Here is a 26,956-nt window from a genome sequence, read left to right as displayed (position 1 = left end):
GTTGTTTCCACTCAATGCATCTTTGGGACTGGGAGGAGAAAAGTCTCCATCTTTGCTGCTTGAAGAAATGAAACTGTCAGTTTCATGAAGTTTTTACTCTCCAGTAAAGGAGAATCACATCCCTTAACTCTGAATTTATATCTTTAGTTATAAAAGGGTTTGTTTTAATGCTGCTTTGCATGTAGCCTTTCTTCTCCTCAAGTCATCCTGTGTTTCACGCTGTGCTTCAGCAAAGATAACTTTAGGCTGCTGCCAAAAAGGACCAGAGCTTTGTGATGCCTCTTCCTGGCTTGCCGTGGCTCTAGTGGTTGTGAGTCCTCAGTGTGAGCCGATAAGCTGGCTGGTGCGGAAGAAACTCTTGTGCTGGCGTTGACATCATGTCAGCAAGCTGAAAGGCCATACTCTGACTGCACAGTCATTAGCTCCTGTGCAAGAGAGTGGATGGGACCGTATTTCAGGAGCCAGGGAAGGGAGAGTGTTTCTGTTTTCCATTTTAGCCGGCAGTTACTTTGCACTAGATCCAAGATGAGATTTCATGAACTACTTCTGAGTGTCTATATTAATTGCTCTCCCTAAGAGTTAATGATCTACAAAAAGCATTATTTCTTGTTTCTTATCTTAAAAAAGATTTTTTTAAACTCCTTGTCATCCTCCCCCATCTGTTTTAAGCCATCCAAATTACCTTTTCAAACCATGCCTCTAACTTGCATTCTTTTTTTTTTTTATTGGTTTAATAATACCTTTAAAGAGAAAATAGTTCCTAAGCAGCTAGAACTTGTAACTGAGGTGCTTTTTGTATTTCTGTGGATTTTGGTTTTGGTTGTCTGCAGTAATGTGCATGTTTTGAGAAGACCAAGAACAATATTTAAAAAAAAAAGAAAACAGTACCTCTGTCCTCCTGTATCCTGATTTTCTGCAGCTGAGCTGGAGTTTAACATTCACATCGCTTAACTGCTTTTTTGGAGTTTAGCTTATTTAGTACTGTCATAAATCAGTAAATGCACAATTAACTAGAATAAGCCTGCCTAAAACTTAAGGTAAATTATACTGCTGTTTGTACTCATTTTAGCATCTGAATGTTTCTATTGGGGAAGTTATTAACTACTGGAAGAAATTGCCAAGGGAAGTGCTAGATCCATCACTTCTTGATATGGTCAGTCCCCTGGATGACGCGATATCAGTGCATTCTTTAATCTTCCCTTTTGGCAGATTTAGTGATCATGTGTCCATGGGATGAGCTAGCTCAAGACACTGGCCAGAGTTGAATCCAACTGGAAGAGAACCAGCTGGCTGATTTGGCAGCAAACTAAATCGGCACACCCTGGAGCAGCATGACTGCGAGACCAGCACAAGGGAAGAGGCAGCGGTATGGGAATGAGTAGGGAGAGAGCATGCAGGGTCACTCCTTCATCCTCAGATTGTTGGATTAGGTGTAAGAAACTGTATGACTAAAGCAAGTGTTCCTGAAAAGCAGAGCCTATCTGGTTTGTTTCCTAAGTGGTTAAGTGAAGAATATTCTCTTGTTCAGAGTTTAGTTACACGACTTCACAAATTTAACTAGATTTGCAAGCTGCCCGGGAATATCAGCAGTTTCAGGTGGCTATCTGAAGAGTTGGCCGTGGGCTGTTTGTTTGAAACCTCAGTGTCCCAAACAACACTTCTTTTTGTGTTTATCTGAGTTAGTGCTGTTCTGAAGCCAGGTGAAATGAGATGCCGTTCTGAAACTGGGGCAGTGGAAGTGCTGAGGGGAGTAAGTCTTCTGTAGCCATAAGGACAAAAGCAAATACGTTAATCCCATACTGTCACAGGTGTGGTAGATAAGGAGACAGCAGATCTCTCAGAAGAGTGCGAAGAGCAGAATAAAATCCTTTTATTAAGCATAAACTATTATAAACAGTGCTGTTTTGCTCTTGAAAAACAAATATGGTGCTTTGTTTGCCTGACCTAAACTACGCATGGTACCGAAAATGTACCTCGTCCTTCAGCACTGGGAAGGAGAGTTTGTCTGTGAAATGAAAGGCGGTAGTTTATGTGAAAATGTTAATGTATTGCTTTAATGAGAAGCCTAAGTATAACAGGATCTGCTTTTATTGCACACCAGTACCTGCGTAAGGATGTGGCACAGGCAAGTGGTGAAATTAGAAACCCTCTCAGATGCAACCCTTTGCAGCTTGAGGAGAGCTTGAAGGCATTGCCTGTAGCTGTACGTGCTGTAGGGCTGCGTGTGAATCAACAGTGTGGTTTTTCTCAAGTAAAAGCACAACTGAGAGTCTGTAATATTGTTTCTTCTGATTTTCATGTGTTCATCTTCTTGCTAGGTGCTTATTTTGTGGGACGAGGGTTGGCTTTTTCAGTCTTAGTGCTGTATCCTTACTGAGAGAGAATCATAATACATCTGTATGGATTGTAATGTAAATGGCTTATAATGTGTAGGTAGTAGAAGAAAACCTGCCCTGGTAGATAACTAGCAACAGGAAGCATCTGGCATGATGAACAGCAGATACAATAAAGCTGTTTATAAAACATGAGGTGTGCTGTCAGTAGAGTAAGACACTGCCTGCCGTCTCCATGCAGCAAGAAGACCATGCTGATTTCCTATCAAGACAGAGTTGTTGGATCTTCATGTATGCTGCTGTATCATGCTTTTGCAGTTGTGAGCAATGATTGAGCTGGCAGGTCCTGACCCATGTTTTTTAAAAAGCTGGGGTTATATTGCTGATTTTTCTCTACTCTTGAGTTTACTTTTTGTGTAGTTGGGTCACCAGGGCTGTGCCTGGTAGTTGTGAAATGCATGGGGACAGTCAAAAGGATTTCCTTTGTGTTTCTGGAATCCAAACTGCTACTTCAAACAAATGTGTTAAGAATGGTGGAGGTGTGGGTTAGCTTTCTACAAACTTGCATTTGGGTGCTCTGTCTCCTGACTGCAGCAACCAGTATCCCTTGCCCCAGTCAGCTTTTCATAACTTCCCATAATGCTTCTGCTCCCTCCCCAAATTCTTCAAATACCGATCGGTCTGTGTTACTATCAATTAGCTGTGCAAGACACAGCACATGCTATATCTGCTTCCAAGCTGCATATTTGGTGATTAGCCAACCATCAGGTTAAAAGGAGTGTTGGGGCAGTGAAGCCTTTTCCTCAGGGAGGACTGTGATTTGGGAGCTTCAGTGCTGACTCTGCAAAAAAAAATATTGTACAGCTTTTTATTTTGAGACACTACTCTTCTGGCATATTTCAACCAAGTGGGTGTACAGGGGAAGAATTATTGGGAGTGAAGGTGGAGGATAGGCCTATGCGGGCACTCATGCAAGCCTTGTTTCTTCAAGTCCTTGAGATTATCTTCAGGTACCTGAAAAAACTCACAGTGAATTGAGGGGGCGGATGCTTGGTGTCCTGCAGAACTGGTGGAATGGGCCAACAGGAACCTCCTGGGGTTCCAGAAAGGCAAATGCATAATCCAGCATCTAGGAGGGAACAACCTCGCTGTCTGCCGGGTGGCACAGGCAGCAAGTAGCTAGCAGGGCGTGGGGAGTGGTTGTTTCCCACTACCTCGCACTCGTGATGCTGTCTCTAAAATACCGTGTCTGGTTTTGCATATCTTTCCCCTCAAATTCAAGGGGGATGCCAGCAAACTAGAGTGCTGAGTGTGGTTAGGAGGCTGAAGCCATACTCTTCTTGGAGGCACAGTGAAACAATATAAATCAATGGCTGCAAGTAAGGACAACAGTTATTTTTATGGAATATGATGGGGAAAAATTGCTGTGAGAATTGAATACCAGAAAAGGTGCCCAGGGTGGCTGTTTTATCTCCATCCTTTGAAGACTTAGAAAATATAGCTGGACAATGCCTTTAGTGACCTGATTTGACTTTGAGGTTAGTCTTGCTCTGACCAGTTTGGAGTAAGTGACCTTCGAAGGTCCTTTCAAACCTTGTTTTTCTGTGATTGGAAGTATTGCAAGCCATGCAGGTGGAAATCATGGTCTCAGTAAGATATGCTTAAAACCTTCTAAATTCAGGTTACAAATGGATGTTTAAAGGACTCACTCTTCTAACTTTTAGAACATAGTTAAGCTAATAAAGCAATTTTCTCCTTTAAAACTATCTGACTGAGATTGTAGGGTGCCTTTGAGCATTTGTGGTTTTGACTGGCTTTTGTAAAAATCCATTGCATAAGGATTTCCATCTGTGCTTTTTAATGATCAATTCAGTTTCTTGTATTGGCTGAAGTGTCCACACTAAGAAGTAAATTAACTTTATTAATGTCATAATTAGTATGGACCGTCCTGACAGCATGAAGTCAGATAGGAACACTTGTCCCTGTTTTAATGCTAAGCATATTTTGTGGTTTTTGCAAGATCCCGACCTGGGACCATTCAGACTATTACATCATGCCTGTTTTTAAAGATGAAGGGCACACTTTGTGCCTGCTCCAAATGATGCTTTTAAGTTTCCGTAAATTTATTTCAAAGCCAGATTCTTGCCAAGTTTGCAGAGCTACTAATTGTCATTCTGAATTAGATATGTGCCAAATCGTAGGCCATCTATCAAAGCATTTTTGCAATTTTTTAATATTTTTTTTAGAGTGTGGAAGGAGTTTTCCTTTGGTTTAAACCCAAAAAGGCTTTCAGAGACTTTCTTGTTTTTGTAACTCATGAATTTGTAACCTGGAGCTATGATTATACTCCCCTTCTTGGCTGGAAGAGTGCTGAAAAAAATCTGCAGGAGGAGCTGAAGCTTTTGTAGTAACATGGGGTCCTAATACTGAAGGAAGGAGACTTTTACAAATTTTAAATACAGATTTTTTTTTTTTTGGGGGGTGGGTGGGCAGGCGGGTGGGCAATAACTTCGTAAAAAGAATTCTTACTAAGATAAGCAACAGAATCTTCAGCTTCAAATGTATTTTTGTGAGCTAATTATCTAGTGGAGGTTTTTAAGGGAAAAACCTATAAATATGGTGTTGACCCGGTGGTACTTTTACTGCTTATTTGGTGCTTTGGATTTGAACTAAATCTAAATGAGGTATGATCTTTTTGTCCTCTGGAGACTTTTGGCATGGCTTTGTTTTAGAAGATTTTGTAATTTGATGTTTTGTGACTCACCTTGAATGTTTTTCCAAATAGATGTTATAAAATTAACTTAAGGGAAGCAACAGAGGAAGAGGTGTAAATCTATACATGGAACAGTGTCTGAGTCATGACTTAAGAAAATGCGGTCTGCTTTTTGTGAAGTACACTCCCCTGTGCCCTCCAAGATCTTTGTTTTTCTATGCATATTAATTTAATAGCAATTTTTCACCTTTGCTGGTGAAGACATTACTGCAGGCGTCACCTCTCACATCCAGGCTGCTGACCTGTACTCAGATTGGAGGAAATAGCAAGTAGCATAAAACATCACTTTCTGCTTAGTGTAACTTCCCAGGTGAAACATTTTGACCTCTTCTGTCCTTACAAGGTAGTAGCAAATACCTGTAGGTGGTAGGGATTTTACTCTAATACTTCCTATTTCATGTCTTGTCTTGCTATGGAGGGAGGAGTCTGGCGGTTCCTACTCATAGAAGTGAGGAAGTAAAAGCATATCCACTATTTTAGCATTTATTAAGTTTGTGACCAAATTTAAGACAAGTATTTCTGATAATATTGGAGAAGACGTGATCGGATGCTTCTTCTAGAGTCATTTTAATATACTTGCAGTGAGGAATGTATCACTGAATGGCTTTTTTTTTTCCAGATGGCTGGTAATGATAACTTATCATTTACAGGATACAACTGTAGAATTATGAGGGTATGTGTGGAAAAGATTTGCTTTAGGGAAGTGAAAATTGTCAAACTTTTAATTTTTTTAATTGTGTTCTGTCATACACAGTTGTAAGCACTAGAATGCACTCTAGAAAATTATGAGAGCCTGGAGCAGGAAAGTGAGGCATGCGTGGTTTGCATCCTTAATGCTTCAGGGCAGGCTGCTGGGCAGGATTTCTGCTATGCTGTTTAATTTCCTTTACAAAGTATCTTGCTAATTGTACTGGAGCCAGCTTGAGAAGCTGGTGTTTGAGATGGTTACTGTTAAAATGCAATGAGTTTCTCACTACTTGAAATAGTTTGGGAGGAAAAGTGTACATTGTTTTTCACACTTTTCAATTGTTCATTTTCCTATTACTTAACCCATTCTTACTGGTCTGTAAACTTAGACATAATCTTTTATTAATAATGTGTGGTGAGTCATTTCTTGGAGAACGCACCATTGACTTGCCCAATCTAAAAATGCCAGCTGGATCCAGGGCGCCTTCCAGATGGACCGGTTCTCTGCTGACAGAACCAAGGCTCCTGGCTTTCAACTGTGTCATGGGTGGACTATTTTTGTTTTTATTTCCCTTTTTTTTTTTTTTTTTTTAGGCAAGTTATTGCTGTAGAAGGATTGTTGCTCTAAGCAGAAAATATTTGTGCTAGAACAGGGTGATGCAGCAGAGAGTAAATTATAAAATGAGTAAGAAAAAAATAGCAGAAACTGCAGGGTGGAAAGAAGAAAAAAAGAAGTAAAAAGCAAAACTTTACTCAGGTTGCCTTGTCACTGGCTTTGACAGCAACAGGAGCTGGCTGGGGATCATACTGTCAGAGTTCGTGATTGGGATGTCAGTGGCATAGCAGTGGGAAGGTTTTTTTCGGAGAAGTGTTTCAGTAGCTGAAATTAATTTCAGTTTGGCCAACTTCTACAGCTGACAGGCAACTCTGCAGATTTAAAATCAGAACTGTGAGAAACTTTAATGAGAGATCTGACACATCTTGTGGATCACAAGTCTGTGAAAGCCATAGGGTGCTTCTGAAAGAGAATATTTAAAGCCAGTTACTGATTCATTCTTTTATTTGTATGGTTTATCTAACAGCTACGTAAAATCTCATTAAAAGATTTTTGTGTCTGAATCATAGAATGGTTTGGGCAGGAAGGGGCCTTTAAAGATCATCCAGTCCAAGCCTCCTGCCATGGGCAGGGTCACCTTCCAGTAGACCAGGTTGCTCAGAGCCCCGTCCAACCTGGCCTTGAACACTTCACACTTCACTTCAACACAGCTTCTCTGGGCAACCTGTTCCCATGTCTCACCACCCTCATCATAAAGAATTTCTTCCTTATGTCCTATCTAAATCTACTCTCAGTTTAAAACTACTGCCCCTTGTCCTATCACTACAGACCTTGGTAAAAAGTGTCTCTCCATCTTTCTTGTAAGCTCCCTTTATATCCTGAAAGGATGCAGTAGGGTTGCCATTGTCATGAGAAAGTATAAAATGCAGTGGGACGCCATACTTTAGGAAAATAACAGAACTGCCTTTTATTCCAGCTTGTTCCTACACCACTTCCAATGATATTTTTATATATATCTATCCTTTTTTCCCCTTGGAGCTCATAGTGTTTAATCAAAATGGGAAGCTGACAGTAGCCAGGCTGATGATGCTGAAGTTTGGGCAAGCAAAGACCCATATGTGATATTGGATATTGTGAGACTTAAACAGTGTGTTTGAAAGTTGTATTGTTTCTGTGGGTTTGGTCCCCACCCCCAGTGTATGTTTATTCTGATGTAATCTTTTTTTTTCTCAAAGCTATCTTTATAACAGCATAAAATACCCTTACTGTTAGCACTCTAGAGTACCCATAAAATTTCTAACTGATCTTGTAAGCCATCACATATCCAGCACCTTTATGGTAGTGACTTGTGATGGAAAAAATATACTGTATTCCAGAAGAATGATACATTTTCTTGATAACCAGTGCTGTGGTCTTTGGGAAAGACTTTGATTTTTAAATTCCCTTTGAATAAGATTTTTTGGTTTTTAATCTGATAGAGGAGAGGGGCTGGAAGTCTGAGCTGCCCCGGCACAGTGCTGCATGAATGTGAGCTCAGGCGGGGATGGTGCTCTGATCAGCTCTTATGCTGGAGATGTGGTAAGCGGGATCGGTGGGGAATTTGGCCTGACTCTGCAGCGTGGTGGCTGCTTGCCATGGCTCATCTAATGCTGCATCGAACCTAATGAGCCTTATGAGACGTGGGTGGGTTGGAGCGAGTATGAAGGCAGTTGCTTCAGATGGAGCAAATCCTGTTGGGATCCTAACTGAGTCCCTGCTGGGTGGCAGCAGGGTGTTTGGGGTGCTCCCAGAGTTTGGGTGGACACGGCTGAGCTGGTTTTACATAGAATCAGCTTGTGTCCAACAGTCTGTATTTTTGTATTGAAGGTCACTTTATTGCTTGAAAGCAATGTTTGTTTGCCCAGCACCTGAGCTAGTAAATTCTACAGACTTAGGGTGTGTGTCTTTGAAATAATCCACTACTAGAATAATCAGTTTACTGCAGACTGGAAGTTAATTCTGTATATGTAAAAGAAAATATATATAGAATAGCATGAACATCTTTCAGTTCCATTGGCATTATGTTGTTTTATTACAAACTAATGAAAGAATCCTGGTGGCTCAGGGTACTTTGCTTAAAACAAGACTGTAAGTCAATATTTGAATATATGAGGTTGGCATTATCTTAAACTGCAGAGTGCCTCCTCTGCCCTCTCCCTTCCTTGTGGCAGCAGAAGTTTGCTTAGCTGGCATGTAGGGGATCAAAGCTTTAGGAGCAGGAAGTAATATGACTGCTTTGATAGAGAGCTGTTTACCAGTACCAGAGCTGGCATGACTGGTATGGCTCACTTGGGAGTAGGCACAGGTAGAAATGGATCTGCTATGTGTCACTGCTATTTCCGGGGCTGTACAGGAGACGGCCAATCTCCTTTTGAGCTACTATGAAGGTAGAGCATCTTGCTGTGACCCTTTCAGTAGTCCTTGTGATGCAACTGTTTTGCAAGTCCTCCACGTGGAGTATGAACGTGATGGCTCTGCGTGGCACAGCTTGGTTGAGTGTCTGCTGCTCTGTATAGTGTCACTTTAACCTATTGACTTATTGAAGGCTGCAGTGAACTGTGCTGTAAAATGTGTGTAGACTGCATGGTCTCCGTTTAGTTAAATATTCTCTTCCCTTGTTCAGTTTCTTAATAGCTTGGAACTACATCCCTACCATCAGAGTTGGCAGGAATCCAGTGGCCTCATATTGTTTATGCGCTATGTTAGGATGTGGTTTCATGGCAGATTTCGGCTACACGAAAAGCAGGAAGTGGTGATGGACAAGATGAGTGGATCCATGGGATGACTGCTGGCAATAGAGACCTGACATTCATACTGAATATTTTGGACATTTTTATATCATCCTAGTTCTAGTCTCATCCCATGGACTTAATTCCTATTAAAATTAGCATGGTTTAGGAGTCTTCCTGGGCTGCAGACCTTTGATTTAGGTTCAGTGAAACTGTTCCACATTTTGAACTGAAGCACGATAAATGAGGAAGTTTGGAGCTTCACTGGGAAGCATACCCCTCGTCTGGACTGTAACAGCGATGTAGATCTTGATCTAAGTTGGGTTTGGTGCAATCCTGCTCCTCTGACCCTGCAGTGAGCCATCTTAGGGAAATAAACTTGCAGAAAGTTGACACTAAATAGTTTTTTTTTCCCAGGCTGTTTTCTCTTTATCTGATTCACCAGTAGTATAAATAAGTACTAACTGAAGTGTGGAGCAGGGGGAAGGGACCATGTGAATACATACAGAAGAGAGGATGGGGTCAGCGCCCCTGGGTTAAGTTGTCTTGGAAGTACAACTTTGCAGGTTTCACAGTTTCCATTAGCGATGTAACTGTCTGGGGCACCATGAGAAGGAAAGAAGGAAATACTGTCTGTTTCCATCTGTTCAAGGATCAGTCCCTAGGCTGTGTCTTATCCTGATGGCTATTGGGGTGTGAAAGGAAGTACCTTTTTGCCCAAGACCAGTGGACAGAGTGGCTTCCCCAATAGTGGGAAACGTGAGGTGCTTCCGTACTCAGTGTGACGAAGACTAAACCCACATCTGTACCCCAAAAGAATACTTTGATCTTTAGAGAACTGTTTATTATGGCCCTTGTGTAAACAGGAGAGTGAATCACGGGAGGAGATGCTGAGCGCAGAAGGAGGAGCCTGGCTGCAGAGCAGTGGAGGCTCTTGGCCAGGAGGGATTTGCCTTGGTTGCCAAACCCCAGTGTTCACCTTGTGCATGTGTCTTACTGGGAGAGCTTCGTAGGACAGAACTTATGCAGTTTTGGAAACAGGCTGGGATTCTAAAGGCAATGGGGAGTCCACCAGGTCTCTTTATTTGAGCATATGGGTTGTCATCAGTGACTCAGGTCAGGGTAATAGGCAATTATGTGGTGTTGAAGTGGGGAAAAAAAAATTCTTATAACCACTAGTTATGTTTAATACTTGTGGAGGTATTTTCATTGTTCAACAGTTAAACACCTGAACTGCTTTTTCAGTGGTAAGATCTGTCTTCAGTGGCCAAACATATACAATGGTATTATTATTAAAACAGCTAGAACTCTTGTATCTCACAAATGGTAGGCATGTTTCTCGGGGAAGGCAATTGGAAGGAGCTTCTCCTTCAGTCCAACACCTGATTCTGAGATAACTGTGAAGAAAAGTATGATAGTTAAAAGGATAAGATTGTGTTTTCTGTTGTCTTTTGTCTCTAGTGTAAGCTTGATGTCTAAATACCTTTAACTCTGTATATGTATTCATACATAATGACCACAATGTTAGCTTGGTTTTATAGGAGACTAAACTTTGGATTTTTTTGTGACAGATGTACGACTGGAAATAATAGTACTAATAAAGTTTGTTTCAGGCATCTAGCAACTGTTTGTTATGATAAATTGGAAAAGCAAAATCTCAGTTTCTAGTGTAACTGCAGTTCTGCTGGCAAGACGGTTCTGGAGGCCACACAACTTTCCAGGGTTCATGTTCCAATAAATGACTTTTAATCTGAATTGACCTAAAACCTTCCTGAAGAGACCTTTATAGAGCATGGCATGCAACTCAAGCTCCTCTTGCTGTGTGATGCTGGACTCTGTCCCTCCAGGTCTGCTGCAAGTTTCAGCAAGGCTTCCTGAATAAGCCTGAGAGTTACATGCAAGGATTTTAGTTATCCCACAATTTGTTTTTACTTTATAAGCTATTAAGTGTGTTTTTCATGGGATTTCTTTTATATCTGGTTTGTGTCCTTTTCTGGCTACTACAGAAAGGTCACTGGATTCTGACAGTATTGTAATATCCTAAACAAAGTACCGAGAATGTGAAATTGTGCTCTTTGCTGGATAACTGTCTGATGCTCGTTTATTTCTGTTCAAGACACAGGCATGCTAGAATTTAATATTTTCCACTCTTTTTTGGATTTTTTTTTTTTGTAGGGCTCCCAGAGGGCCTTAGCTACCTATAATAGCCAACTTCAGAAAGAGTCTGAGTAGCTGAAGACTTCCTTTTTTGAAATCAGTGAAGATGGGTGTTGTGCGACCATGCTTATCAGGAGGCTTGCCTTCTGCTTTGGCACTGGAATGGTGTTGGCAGAAGAGCCAGTTGTGTAAGTTTTGGAGAAGTAGAGTGTTCATCTGTGCCAGCAGTGCCTGAATGCCCTGGGCCGGCAGCGTTGCTGTGTTGGCTAACAGCGTGAGCTATTTTGTCGAAGAGGCAGTGTTAGATAGGACACTTTTGGTCTTTGCCATGGGGAACAATGTAGTCTGTAGTTGTTGGTGGGGCTGACTGGCTTTGATGTGTTTGGTCTGTTTTATTGTTTCATTAGTCAGTTTGTCATCTTACTTGAAACCAAGCGCTGAACAGACCAATCCCATAAAGCCTGCTATAACCGCCTTCCCCCAAAGATGTCCAGTCAATATTATTTTACTTAGCACTGTTGACTTAATTGATCCCCTGCCCCTGAAAATGGGTCAAAACCTTCAAAAAGCACCATCTGGGGAAGTTCTCTCATCATGTTGGAAAGCTGTCATGGCTGGATGACAGAAAGCTGCCTACTAAGATATATCTTTGGCTCAAATCAGTCACAGAATTGCTGAGGCTAGAAGGCACTTTGGGAGATTGTCTAGTCCAACTCCTGCTTAGAGCAGGGTCAGCTACAGCAGGTTGCTCAGGACCACGTCCACCTGGGTTTTGAGCATCTCTAAGGAGACTACACAGCCCCTCAGGACAAACTGTTTCAGTTTTTGATCACTCTTCCAGAGTGTGTGTATATGTATATATGGTTAAGTAGAATTTGTTCCGTTTCAGTATATGTTCACTGCCTCTCATTCTTTCACTGGGCACTGCTCAGTCTTCTCCATATCCTTATCAGTAAGATCTCCCTGAGCCTTCTCCCAGCTCTTTCAGCCTTTCTTCGTATGAAGATACTTCAGTCCTTTATTCATCTTCATGGCCCTTTGTTAGGCTTACTTGAGTGTATTCATGTCAGCCTTCTATTGGGGAGCCCAGAAGAGGACCCAGCACTCCAGATGGGTCTCACCAGGGCTGAACAGAGGGGGAGGATGACCTCCCTCCACCTGCTGGCAGTACTCCTCCTAGTGCAGCCCAAGATGCTGTCGGCCTTCTTTTGCTGCAAGGGTACATGGGTAGCTCAGGTCAACCTGGTGTCCACCAGGTCTTCCTCTGCCAAGCTGCTTTCCAGCCAAGCAGCTCACAGCCTGTACTGGTGTACAGGGTTGTTCCTCCCCAGGGGCAGGACTTGGCATCTCCCTTTGAACTTCACGAGATTCCTGCTGGCCCATTTCCTCAGCCAGTTGAGGTCCTTCTGAATAGCAGCACACCCTTTTGGACTGTCAGCCATGTTTTGTATCATCTGCAGACTTGCTGAGGGTGCATTCAGTCTCATCCTCCAGGTCATTAATAAAGATACTGAACAACTCAGCATTGACTCCAGGGGCACCGCACTGGTGACTCTCCTCCAGCTGGACGATGTGTCATTGATATGCCTGGCATTTTGGACAGTTTTCAGTCCATTTCACTATACACTCATCTGACCTGTACTCCATCGGTTTGTGCATGAGGGTGTTATCGGAGACAGTGTCCCCTGCTTTTCCATCATCCAGTGAAGTAGTCATTTCATTGTGGAAGGCTGTCAGGTTGGCCAGGCATGATTTCCTCTTCATACATCTTTGCTGATTCCCACTGTCACCACCCTGGTGTTTTTTGGTAGCACTGGCTCAGCTGCCTCTGATGTTTCATTGAACAGAGCTTCTAGCCCCTCGACTGTTACCAGGGCACTGAGCACAGTCCTGTGTTTCTAAATCTGTTCCGTCAGTTCTTATGATCTCTTAAAATTTATTTTCTATATTACCCTAATCAACCTGACTTTGATTTGGCTTTTTTTTCCCTTCGTTTTTCCTTGATTGGAAGCATGTGCCAGGTGATGTCTTGTGTTTATATTTGAATTCTTGCCGAAGCAAGATTGCTGCTTATTTGTTAGAGATCTAGGATAAAGACATCTTTGCACACAGTGTAGGAGGTGGTTTGTGATAGCCCATGCTGCCTGTGGAAACTCAGGAGAATGTTGTCTCCCTCTCAGGTGAGCCTTGGTTCTGCTGGATGTGCAAGAAAAGTAAGGTTGACCTCACAGTGTTCATGCTCAAGGCTGAGAAGACTATTTTTCATCCAAAACTTGGTCTTTATGGCCTTTTAGGCTAGCAATAATTGATTTGAGTTGGGTTTGAAATTGAGAAAGCTGTGTAAAAAGTAGGGGGGGGGAAGATGGATATTTTTGGTAGTTTGTGTTGCTGAGGTGTTCTGCTGTGCTTTCTTCCAGGTGAGACTTTGTGGGTTTTGAAACTTTCAACCAACTTATATTACTGCAGTCCAACTTATTGCTGACTGACTTCAGTATCACATGTTCTTGAGTAAAGCTTTTAAGTGAGAACTTGAAGCATTCAGAAGCGTAATACAGAAGCAGTCAGAACTACTTCAAGCACTCAGAAGTATAATCTGTGGACTGAAATGACTCCTCCTTGTTGTTATACGGAGTGGTGATTCCTTAAAAAAAACTTTTTGTCACCACTGAACATTGTTTTTGCTTGGGTAAATATTATACTTGAAGACTGTTCAGAGGCTTATTTATCTTCACTGTTTTGGCAGTAGAATAGTTTCTTGCCTGTTGCTCTGCCATCCTAATTACCCGGACAGATCATCTACTGCTACTTGCTAATGTTGAAAATCAGAACTGGTAAGAGTTCCTTTTGAGGACCAAGTAGAAGAGAGATGTGTAGCTTCTTGCTGTTTCTGTGTCATCACATGAAAAAAAATTATGGGGTGAAACTTGACATTCCCCATGACTTCTCACTTCTCAGGTGAGAGAACAGTGTTTAGATACATTTCGTATGTGTATCTGTGAGAATGAGGGTGGTATTGAGTAATCACTGGCAAATACAAGAGGAAATCTCAAAAATGAAAAGCTGATATTCATTTGCTGCTATTTCTCTTTGGAACACAGACTCATGGATGATGACTGGGAAGTTGTCGAGGTCTTCCTTCAGTTGTTGGCATGACTGAGTGCATGTTTTACTGTCTGGAAAGGTGACCAAAATGAATGTGGTGTGCATTTCCAGCACAAATACAGAAATGTTCCCCCAAGGGAATAAAGAAGCTTTCAGAATAATTAGTTCATGTTGACATAGTGTGGCTATGATTACCTACTATTTCTGTGGAAAAAGGGCCAGGTGTTTGGCAGTTCGAGTTGTAGTCTGCAATGCTGTAAGCATTTATGATGACTGACAGTATTCTGATCCATTTTCCATGTTTAGCTTCATAAAACTGTCCTATAGTGTGTATATTGAAATACAGTGCCTGCTAATGTGCTTAAAAACAGAGTTTATAATGAGAGAAATATGTTACATGGATATTTTTTTATATTTTTATGCATTTGTAGGTTTCCAAAATGGTTGGGTCGAGTTGGTTGGAAGATGACATTTTTATTTCCAGATTGTAGGTGATGAATGGCAGTTGTCTTTATGATCTGTGGCTGCAAGCGTTTCCTATCTGTTGGGCCATATTTCATGTCAGCCACGCAAAAAAACAATTCAGTGCAGAAGCAAAACTACTATGCTTGCTGCAGGCAGTAATGGGGAAATAGTTGACCTGAAGCAAGCTGAGAGAATACATTTGGCAAAAATAAATGTATACAGTACAAAAAGTGTATGTTTGGAGTTCCAGAGGGTGTATGGTGAGCAGATAACTCTGGCGATGACTTCTGTTCATGATGAAGAAAACAAATTTTTCTTCTTGAAGGAAAAAGGGCAAACCTAAGCCTTCATGTTTATATTCGGCTGGCTCCTTTGTTAATGGGTGTATGCAGTAAATAGTTCGCCAGACACATCAGCTTAGCTTCTCTTGTATTCGTGGCACCGTCATGTAGTTCTGTATTTTACCGTGGGTTTTCTGACTTCATCTATAGGCAGCAGAGGGATAAAGGCTACGTTGCAACATGGGTGCAGCAGCATTTTTGATCAAAACTGTCCACAGATCAGAATTATCCATTGATTTAATGGAGCTGTAAGTTCAATAGCAGGGAAAAAATACTTTCTCCCATTTGACTCCTTAATTTGCAAATTAATTTTTGTATATTATCATGCACTGATAGAATAAGGAGTAATATGGAAAGAAAACCCAAAACTTTTACAACCGTTCAGGATTTCCGTCTTCTAATCCTGTTGTGCTCTCGCCTTTGTGGGTGTTTGTTGTGATCTGCAGAAGGGAGGGAGGTTTCGGTGACAACAGTGTTACATTTGGTAGTGCCTGGGTCTCCTGACTGGATTTGAGTGAGAGGGAAGATTATCTAATTGCTGCAGTTTTGTAAAAATTTCTGGCATAAACAGAATTCCTTGATAAACAAATGAGTTTTATTGCCAAACAAGCCTTAAGCTGTCAGTAAGCAACACTCATGGATCTTGTGCAACAGATGGACAAGTATGTAAATACACTGCTATGCTCCTCTGAGTAAGCTTAATTCTATCAAAATTAAAGCTCGCTTGCTTGTTCTTCTTCAGACAAAACCAGATAAACCTGAAGGAGGGTGCCTTTTACATGTCTGTGCAAATTAAGTTTGTATGATATTGTAAATTGTACACCTTCTGGCTGTGTTATGTTTCTTGGATCAAACCTGCAAAAACATTGTTTGCAGCAACCAATTTTTTGCTGATACAATAGCAGATGCAAGTATAATAATTAACAAAGCATTGCACGTATATACCATACATGCACAATTTGAACCTTTCTCCCTCCTTGGCCCCACATATGTGCTGAGTAACAAACGCTTGCCCTGGGGGCAGCGATTCATAATTGGTGAATCTTGGGCTGGGACTGGGTGGGGTGGGGGGCAGAATAAAACACTGCTAGCAATCCTTTCCACGACACGGGCACAGAAATCTACCCATCACTAAGAAAATATGACCTGGTGTCATATTCTTATATTTACTTCATTCTAATAGGTGACTGTCCAGTTTTTTCCCCTCTCCAAAATGGCCAATTGCCAGGAACATTACAGTTCACAAATCAGTGTTGCTGTAAGGGGAATGCTTGTTCTTAGCATTTGTCATTAAGACTGCCTTTTTGTACATCCATGGCTTTCAAGTTGCATTTCCATGTCTAAGTTCCATTCACTGTGGGTTTTTTGTTTTTCTTTTTTTTTTCTTTAGTGGACTATATTGTGGAATATGACTATGATGCAGTGCATGATGATGAGTTAACGATCCGAGTCGGGGAAATCATCAGGAATGTGAAAAAACTGGAAGAAGAAGGATGGTTAGAAGGGGAGCTAAATGGCAAAAGGGGCATGTTCCCTGACAATTTTGTGAAGGTGAGTTTTCTGCATTGACCTGGTTTTACTGTGATTGTACAGCAGGCTGGTGATTATTGAAAAGGTTAGAATACACATCAGTATTTGTAACAAGATGATGTTTTTTTAAACTCAAATACTTTTGAGATTATTAATATTGTTTAGTGTGCTTTTGAAGGCCTTTTTTGTTTAAGTACTGCTGTCTGGTTTTATTCACTTCAGCATTTCTTTTGGTCTGTACCCTTCCACTGTATGTTCTGTCTCTTCCCTACTGCCTCAGTGCAGTAACAGTTGTCTGTAGCCATGGTTACCTGCTTTAGTGACACGAACCGATTAAAAAAAAAAAAAAAAACAAAAAACAAACAACAAAACCACAAAAAATGCCCCAGACCTACCCCTACAAAAGACATCAAGTCATGGGAGAGTTGGGACACTGGGGTCATAGCTCAGTCAGCTCAGCTATAATGAAAAACTACATCCTCAGGCTGTGGTTGTGTGGGTGCTTCAGCTTGGGTTAAGCTGCTTTGTGTGAAGGAGCAATTCTGCCTTACCCTGGGCTCGCCGCTGCTGGCACTGCCTTTTTCATGACTGTGCAAAAGGACAGGGCAGGGAATGTGTCCAGCTGAAAGGTAACTATGAAATCAGGTTGGCTTTCAGCTTGTTTGGCTTCCTGACCCGGGTCGTCATTTGCCAGCAGCAAATATCTCGGGTGGGAAGGGTGTGAGGTAAGTGTTCCACTGGGCTGCAGCACTGCCATGTCTTTGGATTCGTCATCGTCTTTCTAAATATGATTCTCTTTGGCATCTCTGTCTCGCTCAGTGCTGTGCGACTGACTTGTGCTAGTTGCCCTCTGCTGTGAGGAATTGCTTCTCAAACCTTTTATTTAAGATGTGTTTGTGTCCTAATTTTAATTGGAGTCCTTGTTTGCACCTTCCATGTTTTTCGTGTTTCCCCTGCAAATTTTCTAAAGGTAATAATGAGTATTTACCTATTTATTAGTTAGTCACAGTGAAGAGGTCTGCAAAGCAGCTAGGCACGCTGCTCCATGTGTAACTTCCAAAATTCGGAGTCTGCTGAGAAGTAGATGTTTTCTCATCTAAACTACACAAGTCTTATGGAGACGCTGTGCTTTGCTGCTTTATGCTTTCTAACCTTGTTAGTAAATTCCATTGTTCCTTAGTGTAACTTCTGTAAAGTGTAATCAAAGAGATATTTCTCTCTCTTGAAGTGAAATTAATTATTTGTTCTTTGCAAAACTGAATCATCTAATATATTTTACTGTGATATTTTCATATTGTTGAACCTAAGGGGAAATTTGTCCAGTGCTATAAACACTTCTCTACACTTGCTTACATTAAATTTGACAACTTTTCTGTTCAGCTTACTGAAAAAGCAAAATGACTTGGTTTTGATTTACTGCAGAGGGATTTAAGTATCTACCTTCTTAAAACTGATGGGAATAATCCAGTTGTTGTCGGAGAGGGTCTTTTACAAAGGAAACGTTTGAAGGAATGCCTTTCACTTGTCTAACACTAAGTTCTTTGTCGTCTAGTTCAGAATCCATTTTGGGTTTTGAGTCCTGCTTAAATAGTAAACTAATTTTACCTTAAGTGGTGTTTTGATCATTACCGTGTTGATGTACTTAATTATCACTCATTTGCCATATAGGAAGAAAGCACCAGACATGGCTCATCTCTGGTTCTTGTGTCATCTTTCTACTGAGACCAAAGAGGGGTTGGATGTAGCTTGTTTCTATGTTAAAAACTAAACTTCTTGGGTGTCTTGCCCTTCTGCAGCTGTAGCTTTTATAAGTTTTGTTTTAAGTCATTTCCATCCTGAAAAATCTTTATGCATCTCAGCTCCGGGTATTTTTAACTGTACAGCTATTGAGTGTGTGCATGGTGTGGTCGGATATCCTAAATTATAGGGGACAGTCAGTTTTCTAGAAGGCGTAAGGATTTAGAGAAGTGGGAAGGAAGTTGTGTAGAAGAAAATGATCTCTCTTGGTTTCATGACAACGGGATAACTTGCCGCCTTGGTGCTGGAGTTCAGTGCAGTTATAAGGCTGATGTTGGGAACTCTTTCTTTAAGGTGTTATGCATAGGCTGGAAGACTGTGCAGTGATGAGATGATAGGAAAGCATTAATTGTTAGGGAAGTGAAAGTCATGGTTTTCTTTGTGGCCAATTTTATTATAGTTTCCTCTTAAAAGTTAATTTGCAGGTAGTGATAGTTTGAGAGACTATTTCTGGGAAAGCTGTTGCTGAAAAGTGGGGGTTTCCTGCCTCTTGCCCAACTGTTCTCATTTGCTGCTGCAGTAGGTTGTTGATAGCGCAGGATCTATCAAATGCTACTATGATGGGTCCACTGCAAATACCAACCCTCAACAGCTAAACTGAAATGCTCCAGCTTGTCCTGGTGCAACGTTAACACCCGCATGGTGTTAGGCGAGCAGCAGGAGGGAGGTGGAAACAAACTGAAGCAGGGCTGTACTTTGGCCTTGTGAACAAGGAAGGTCCCTTGAGAAATTGATTTGTTTGCTGCCTCACCCAGGAGCTCAATGAGGTGGTGGTGGCCTGTGTGCCCTCTGGGCTTCCTATGGGAAGGGGTGCCTTTCTGCTCTGAGCAGGAGACTCCTTACAGCCCCTGCAAGGGGGTGTAGGGCTGAGAGTAGAGAAGCGTAGCAAGTTGATGGGGAGGGGTATTTACAAGAAGGATGTTGAAGTGGGACAAATATTGGTAGCTTCTCATGATCCACATGAAAGGGAAAGGAGGCTGACAGCCTGAACGACACAGTGAGGAGGAAACAGCTGGAAGGGCACAGGGTGAGAGGACTGGGGGGACCTTGGGTGCATTGGGTGGATCTCCCAGGTCAGGTCAGTAGAAATGTGACCAGAGGACAGGACCGATGGTTGCACCAGGTTTTACATGTTTGGATGCAAAATTCTGGGACTGTACTTGAGTATTCATTCCTTCCTGAAAGGATCTTTTTATTCTGCTGTTATGAGTGTAATTTCATGCATTAGATAGGGATCTGGCCTGAACTAATTATATGGATAAATTTTGGGTTTTTGTGGTGTTTGCTGCTCTGTTAAGAATTGAACTGAGGCCAGGGTATAACCCCTCAATGCAGAATTTGAATGGTAAATTTTAACCGGTGCTGATCTGAAAAAGATTAGCATTTCAAGCTGAAAGTGCATGTTATCCACTAGATTTGCATAGCCTCTTCATGTGTAAAATACTTAAAAACATAATAAATATATGACAGATTAAATTGGGTGAAGATGGACATGTTTTCTTTTTCAAATGTGAGGTGTTTTTAGAGAAGACAAATGAGTTCTTTTAAAGAAGCCCTTGATTTTCATCCAGCAGCTGCAGGAGAATTGGAGGGGAGGTGCGAATTCCAGCTAGTTTGGTTCTTGCTTGTTTTGTTAGTTTGCCTCTTCTTCATCCTGTCCGAGGGCAGGAAAAGAGCTTGCTCCCTTGGTGGCAGCTGCCAACGTGGCTGCCAGGCAGCGTGCAGCTGCTTCTTGCCTGTTTGAAGGACAACCAAAAAATGTTGACAGGAGGATTATGGCTGTGTGCAGCCTGGATGTGTTGGATGCCCCAGATTCGATTGTATTGTCACTGCTAAAGCAGATCAGTCCCCTTCTGTTCCCTCCTTCTGGGCTCTGCTAATATGTAGGATTTACTGACATTTTACACCACTCCTTGTACTTTGACTTTTCTACGCTTTGACAATGCATCTTTTCTGCTTGAAGTATGAACAAGTGCTTTCAACTTCATTTTGAGTTGTTACAGTCGTGCAGGAAATGGCTTTTGGATTATGTCTTCCTTTTTTTCCTCAAGTCTTCTAAACATTGTAAAATAGTTTTATGTAGTGGTAGTGGGTTTATGTTTTCTGTCGTAATAGCGATTGGGTCTCCACTGTCAGAAGTGCAGCAAAGGAAGCTGATGCATTTTCAAATGGGTTATTTTGTTGTACAGACCAGTAGGTGAGCTAAGCTCTATATGACTTTGAAATACTCATATGCAGAAGGGAATGTATAGAAGCTTCCTGTGGATACTGATGTGATGCTGATGGCTGGTACCTTATAACATCTGCTGGTAACTTTTTGGTTAGGTTTGTTTTTAGCTTCTACCCAAACTTTTTGGCTCTGAGGAAGGATCAGAGCTTGGTGGTGCCTGGTTCCTAGACCTGGGCATTTTCTGCAAGGTCATCACTCAGCGGGTTAACCAGCAGTCTGAGATGGTCTGTCCCAAAAGTTCTTGGCTCTGACTTCCACCTGCATTGTTTTGCATTACAAGAAAGAGAACGGGAAGACTCAGTTAAGGGGAACCCCATAAAGCATCCTCAGACACTGGTGTGACAGTGTCACTGCATTGGATGGAGAGCAGGAGTTAGTGTAAAGGTTGGGAGGGAAGTCAGGGGGTGGGATGTCCAAAAGCAGTCCTGAAACCAGAGCACAAGGGTGGGGGAGAAGCTTGTGGAGACTGTACTGCATAGCTGAAAACAAGTAGGTTAAAAAAAAAAAAAGTATAAGCAATTATACTGCCCACTTGGGAAGCTAATTTCTTTGAATTCACTTTTCAGCGTTAAGCCTTTTAAAAGATTTTCTGCCTGTATTGCAGTGCTGGATTTTGGAGTGCATAAATATCTAATTTTATTAACAAAACCTGATTTGAAATTCCTGTTTGAACTGTGTGCATACATGCTTCTAGTGGGGCTGAAATATTTGAAAGAGTTCTTGTTCCTGACATTGTTATTGCCATTTTTCTCCCTCTTCCTTTATGGGCAATTTAAAATAAACAACTTCATAAATTCCTGAAAGGAATTAGCAGTGGAAACCTAGCAGACTTTTATTGTTTTCTCTGAGAGTGGCTTTTCCTTTCTAAAATTCATCACAGTGTGAAACGTGCATGCAGATATTCATCTCCAGTTTGGGTTAAAGCAGTGCAGTAATGCTGTTAGATTGAATGTGTGAGGTTTTCGGAGATGTTAAGGTGTGTGGGATGTGGAAGGCTTTCTGGGTTTGGGTTGGGTTGTTTGTATTTTGGAGTGTTTATTCTGAGTAGCTGTATTCACTCTCCAGCCAGCTATTGTGTTGATAAGCTGGAAGTGGTGGTTTGGTGTCCATCCTTCTACCCATTTTTGAAGGTTTTTGTCTGTACATAGCTAAGAAGGCTTTTTAAGACCTTAAGCTCCTTGTTTTATTTAATTTACTGCTATCTTAGCTTTGTAACTAGCTGTATTGTGAGTAACAAGGCTTTACGTGGTAGTAAAACCAGTTCGATTGTAAGTGCAAGGCAGTAACTTGAATGAGGGAGGAGCAGCGGATAATTAATTAGTACCTTTCATCAGTTAAGGTAGAGAAGTTTGCCGGTAAGATTTGGGGGCATTCTGGTGAGCAGGCTGGACACTTCTACAAGCACATTTGGGGTAGGGACCACCTCAGCCGCCTGCTCAGCGGAGGTCATGTCTGCGACAGAGCAGTTTGGAGAAAATTTTTTGCCTGTGCAGGTGTGCGCAGCCGCTCCCGCTTAGGTTAGCGCTGAGCCTGGATCCTTTTCAGATTAACATGTGAACTTTGCTCACTGTGACATTTTTCTTCCTCCCTCTAAATAAAAAAAAAAAACCTGCAACACTGGGTGTGTTCAAGCAAATATGTCCTTGGAAGAGGTAAGCTTTCTGTATTTTCCGTATGTTCTTAACATCAAATATTGTGAACAGACTTCATGTTTTGGGGTGATGAATGTTAACAGCAGCACAAATTTAAAGGTTGTGATTGCAATATAACTTTTAGATTTTTATTTAATATATCGTGTAAATTCTTGGCTTTAGAGTTGTTTGTGTAATAAAATTACTTGGGTTTGGCTTAGTGTATCTACCCTTCTGTAGTGTATAGACGCTTAGGAACGGCAGACAGCTGTGGTGCTTGCATGAAGAATTTCTTTTAAAAAGGGTGATTTATTTTTAAGGGTTACTTTGTTGTTCAGCTTCCTGGTCTGCGTGTTTGACCATGGAAACAAAACAAAACCCAAGCCCCACTCCTTCCCTCAGAAGCCCCCCTAGACCAAAACTTTAGAGTATTAGCTCAGCTGACCCACCTTCTTAAGGCTGTGTCTTTGCTGCCTCCTTCCTATGTTCTCGCTGGTGGGATGCTGTTAAGCACCAAGTGTGCTGTGAATCAGTGAGAGAAATTTTGGCTGAGAACTCCTTCAAGTGTAGCATCTGCTGTAATTCCTTTTCAAATATAGAAAGCTGACCTCGCCCAGAACTTTAAATGGGAATTGTGTAGTCAGGAGGGATCGCGAGTGAGACAGTGCCACTCTCTTCTGGGTCGTTCTTAATTCTAACCTAGGCACAGTTAAATAGTGTAGTAACATTAATTAAAAAATCAGGTTAATAACTGTAAGGTTTTAAACAATCTATATAGGATAAGCCATGTGCATTTCATTTGAAATAATTAGGATGTCTTTATAGAATGGAATAAAACACATATCTATGTCCAGAATTTTTGGGTTTGCTCCTCTGCTAGGTGTTCTGTAGGAGTTCTTTGCATCCAAGTAAGGCTTGGAGAAAATCAGATAGTAATTTATGAATCCTGTTGGTCAAATGATATTTCAGTTTATACAGCTTTTTCCTTTGCTTTATTGTTGTATTGAGGAAACTCATCGTGGTGGGTTGCGTAGGGAGGTGAGACTGAGGAGCTCGGGGGTGGTGTTAGCTTCCCAGGGAGAGGTGGGCAGCCCTGCCGGTAAGAAGGTGATGCTTGCTTTGAAGCTGGCAGTTCTTGTTTTTCAGAAACAAAGATAACATGCAAGATTGAAAGCCACATTAAGTAATTTTGGTTTCAGTGTTGAGTATATGAGAGAAACAATGGGTGTAAGCTGGCTCTTTGTCTCCCAGCAAGGAGCGAAGCTGGGAGTTCAGGCTGGTGCTTCAGGACCTGCTGCCAATATGATGGTGCCGTCCATTGCTCCTGCTGATTCTTTTTCTGGCTTTTGGAGAAAACAGTGCAACTGGAGAGTGTGTTATCAGGGAGTGCCAGGTGGGTTTGCCCAAGCTGCTCCCGCTAATCCCATCCGTCAGCACGTGTCTGGGATTTGTGAGAATGGTGATAATGATTCCTGTGCTGTGGGGTGAGAGACTGGATCTCTACTAGCCAGCTATTTTGGCCTGAATAAACAAGAATTCTTCCAGCCAGACGGTAAGGATAAATGGCTTGGGTGAACCTTGCTTATGATGGGGGAACCATTGTTTCTAAAAATAATACTAAAAAAAAACCACAAACAAACCAGCTGAAAACGTTGGCAGATATAGCCAACAACACTGATACATAGTCATATATAAGCATTTTTGCTGGGATTCAGAGCTCAGCATGGATTATTCTTATTCCTGTGACTTTTGCAGTCGACTCACTGGATTGACCACTGGGGTTTTACCAGTTGGGCCCTGACCCTGTGCAGATGGTCCGAGACCTTGAACTGCTGTTGCTGACACAGCGATGCCAACGCAGCGACTTGTGGGCACCTGTTGTGCCAGGTTATCTTTCTGTATCGTCACTGTGTTTTTACACTGGGATTTTATTGCCTTATCAGTATTGGTTGGGAGGTGTGAATTATTTCATAATCCAAGGTAGTACAGATATGTTGATTGTAAAGATATGGCATGGGAAAGTTTAATGTGGCTATATGAATTATTTATCTTGATGGACTATTAGATCTGAAATGTCACAAACACTTTCCTCAAAAGTTAACTATGTAAGTGCAGAAAATCTGGTGAAATGATGTGGTCCTTTCACTGTTCTAGATGAGCATCTGTGCCTTAAAATGTTGTTAAAAAAATCACCTAGTCAAGAAGTTTTCAGTTTGCATTTGAAAATTCTTGTTTTGCTGTAAAACTCTATAGCATTGTAAAGTCTTCTGTGGCTGAATGTGAACACGGAAGGAAGAAAACACTTGTGCTTCTTCATAATATTTAGTATTTTAAAATACATTTATCTATTCTGTATTTTAAAACTGTGTTGCCAAGAGCATGGGAGAAATGGAAAGGACTCCTGAATTTTGCCTCAGTAGCAGTAGTGGTCTGGAAGGGAACTTGAGGTACTGTTCTGAAGGATGGCAGGATAAAAGAAGAGTAGTGACTTGTGTGAATCCTGCTAATATGCTAATTATTCTCTCTGATTTGGGTTGTCCAAGTTTCTTGCTTGTACACGTGCCTCTTGCTTTTCTAAATGGCATATCAGCTTGTGATGGTACTCTGTTGTAGCTGTGCGCTCCTGGGTACTCATAGTGCCACGCAGTTTAGCTGTAAGGGTTTGTTGCACAAGCTCATCTGGAAGGGGCAGCAGGTGCATACAAGTAGTTACTCCTTTAACCGCATGACACAGTCTGCTTTTTTTGCTCTTCCTTATTAGTTTTTACACTTGATTTGTGCTTAAATTTATAATTTCCTCTCCAGCCACCAGAGAAAAGTAACCATGCTTTGGCTGGAAGCTTGCAAACAGGGTGTGCTGTGTGAGATGGCATTTGCAACCCTTATTGAGTAAATTCTGCAAAGCACCACCAGCGTCTTGGTCAGCAATAATTGACTGAATGTGTGCAGAAAATTTGGAAGTAAAGTTTAGACCTTTACTGTATACTGAAGTCTGAAATGCAGCCATAAATATGTACTCTGGAATTAGCCTATGTAATAACACCAAAAAGGTCAGTATCCAGGTAGTGTAATATCTGATGTTTGTTACGTCCTGGGAGGCTGCGGGCGTGCATTCCAGTGCTGTATTTTTAGTACTTTGCCATATGTCTAATAAATCAACATGAACATACACCCAACACAGTTAATATTAAATCTGTTCTTTTTCTTTTTTTTATGAGGTTGAATGAAGTAATCTACTTGTGAACTTGAACCTTAAACTTGCATGAGGCTAGCTCATCTGGCCTCGCATCTCATAACATTTGCACCACTTGTGAATTTTGTTTTTTTGGAGGGGGGAAGTTAGCTTTCCTCTACTGTAGTGTTTTCAGTATTAAATTTATTTTTGAATTTATGTTTTCCTTCATTGAACACTGAGTTCTGCGTGTTACAAGGAACTGATCTCAAAGTTAGATGTGGTAAATGTTTGCTAGGCTTAACATGCTTTTTGTGTAATTTTCACTTCCTAAAAATATTATTTCAGTGTATGTCTGTGAGTTCATTAGCTTTGGACTTGGTGTAATAAGCTTTCAAACTGTTAGAAACTGATGATGATAACGGGCAGGTGCCCTGTCACCTCTTTCTGCTTATAAAACAGCAGCAGAAAGCAAGATGTGATTTTAGTTAAAAATGTTAGTTAATACGTGAATCTTTGATCAAATGTAATCTTCAGACAGCTTTCAATGTTCACTAAGATTTTGAGGTTTTTATTTTTAGCCCTGATTCAGCAAATCTCATAAGCATTTATTTTTGTGTCTTAGGCAAGAGTTGTGATGGGACGTAGATGTGGCAATGTTTTAATTTGCTTTAACTTTTGTGCAGAGGCAGCCACGAGTGAAGTGCTGGAGGTTTTACAGGGAATGGAGAGAGATGGGTGCCCTGGAAAAGGGATGCAGGGAAGAAGAAAGCTGAGTATGACTGCGGATGCAGGAAGCCAGAATGATGGCGAGAAGGATCAAGGGATGTTATGAGTTAAACATCGAAGTGGACCTGTAACGGTTAACGGATCACACATTTCTCTGAACCAGCAATAGAGGCACTTAACTGGGAGAAGGGAAAGTAATGTGTCTTCCTGCCTTCCCTTGTGGGGGGAAGCTTGAGAAAACACCACGTGCTGCAGGAGCTGGATCTGTCTTACCCTCCGCCATGGGCGATTCTTGGTTTCATTGATCTAAAGCACTTTTTGGTGGCTGGTGGTTGACAGGACATTAACTGTTAGTCTATAAAACAATTACAAGAAATTTAGTATAAGCAAGTAGAATAGAGAAGAAATGCAGTTAACAATTTAAGATGTTTTTATCTGGCTGTGAATGTGACAGCACCATAAAATACTATTTAGGTATTATTTTTAGAAGTATTTTAAGACTAACTTTTTTTCTTAATTAAATGGTTGGGAAACATTGATGTAAACATCTGTGCTTCCTTTAGTTACTCCTCTTATTTTAGGATTCTTTGCTCCACTGTCAGTAGGCCTGGTGATCTGACTGCTGTGGTCTTCTGCATCTGGGTGTTGGTCGTTGTTGAAAGCACATGGAAAGAGTTGTCTTAAC

At 41.4% G+C, this 26,956-nt stretch overlaps 1 protein-coding gene across 2 annotated transcripts in view; it reads left to right on the top strand.

Moving 5' to 3' along the window:
* The window catches only part of CD2AP (CD2 associated protein), an 84,806-nt gene that overhangs the window by 7,047 nt on the left and 50,803 nt on the right, over window positions 1-26,956 (top strand). For both annotated transcript variants that reach the window (XR_010372380.1, XM_064448166.1), the window contains exon 2: window positions 16,573-16,733. Coding sequence is in view for 1 of the 2 variants with exons in the window: in XM_064448166.1 (XP_064304236.1) it covers window positions 16,573-16,733 (161 nt within the window). In the remaining variant the exon portion in view is untranslated. The remainder of the gene's footprint in view (window positions 1-16,572; window positions 16,734-26,956) is intronic.

Source organism: Phalacrocorax carbo, chromosome 3 (genome assembly GCF_963921805.1).
Source record: "Phalacrocorax carbo chromosome 3, bPhaCar2.1, whole genome shotgun sequence".
NCBI classification, from domain to species: Eukaryota; Metazoa; Chordata; class Aves; order Suliformes; family Phalacrocoracidae; genus Phalacrocorax; species Phalacrocorax carbo.
The sequence above is the reverse complement of the archived record's forward strand: the minus strand, read 5'-3'. Positions and strand labels throughout refer to the sequence as shown.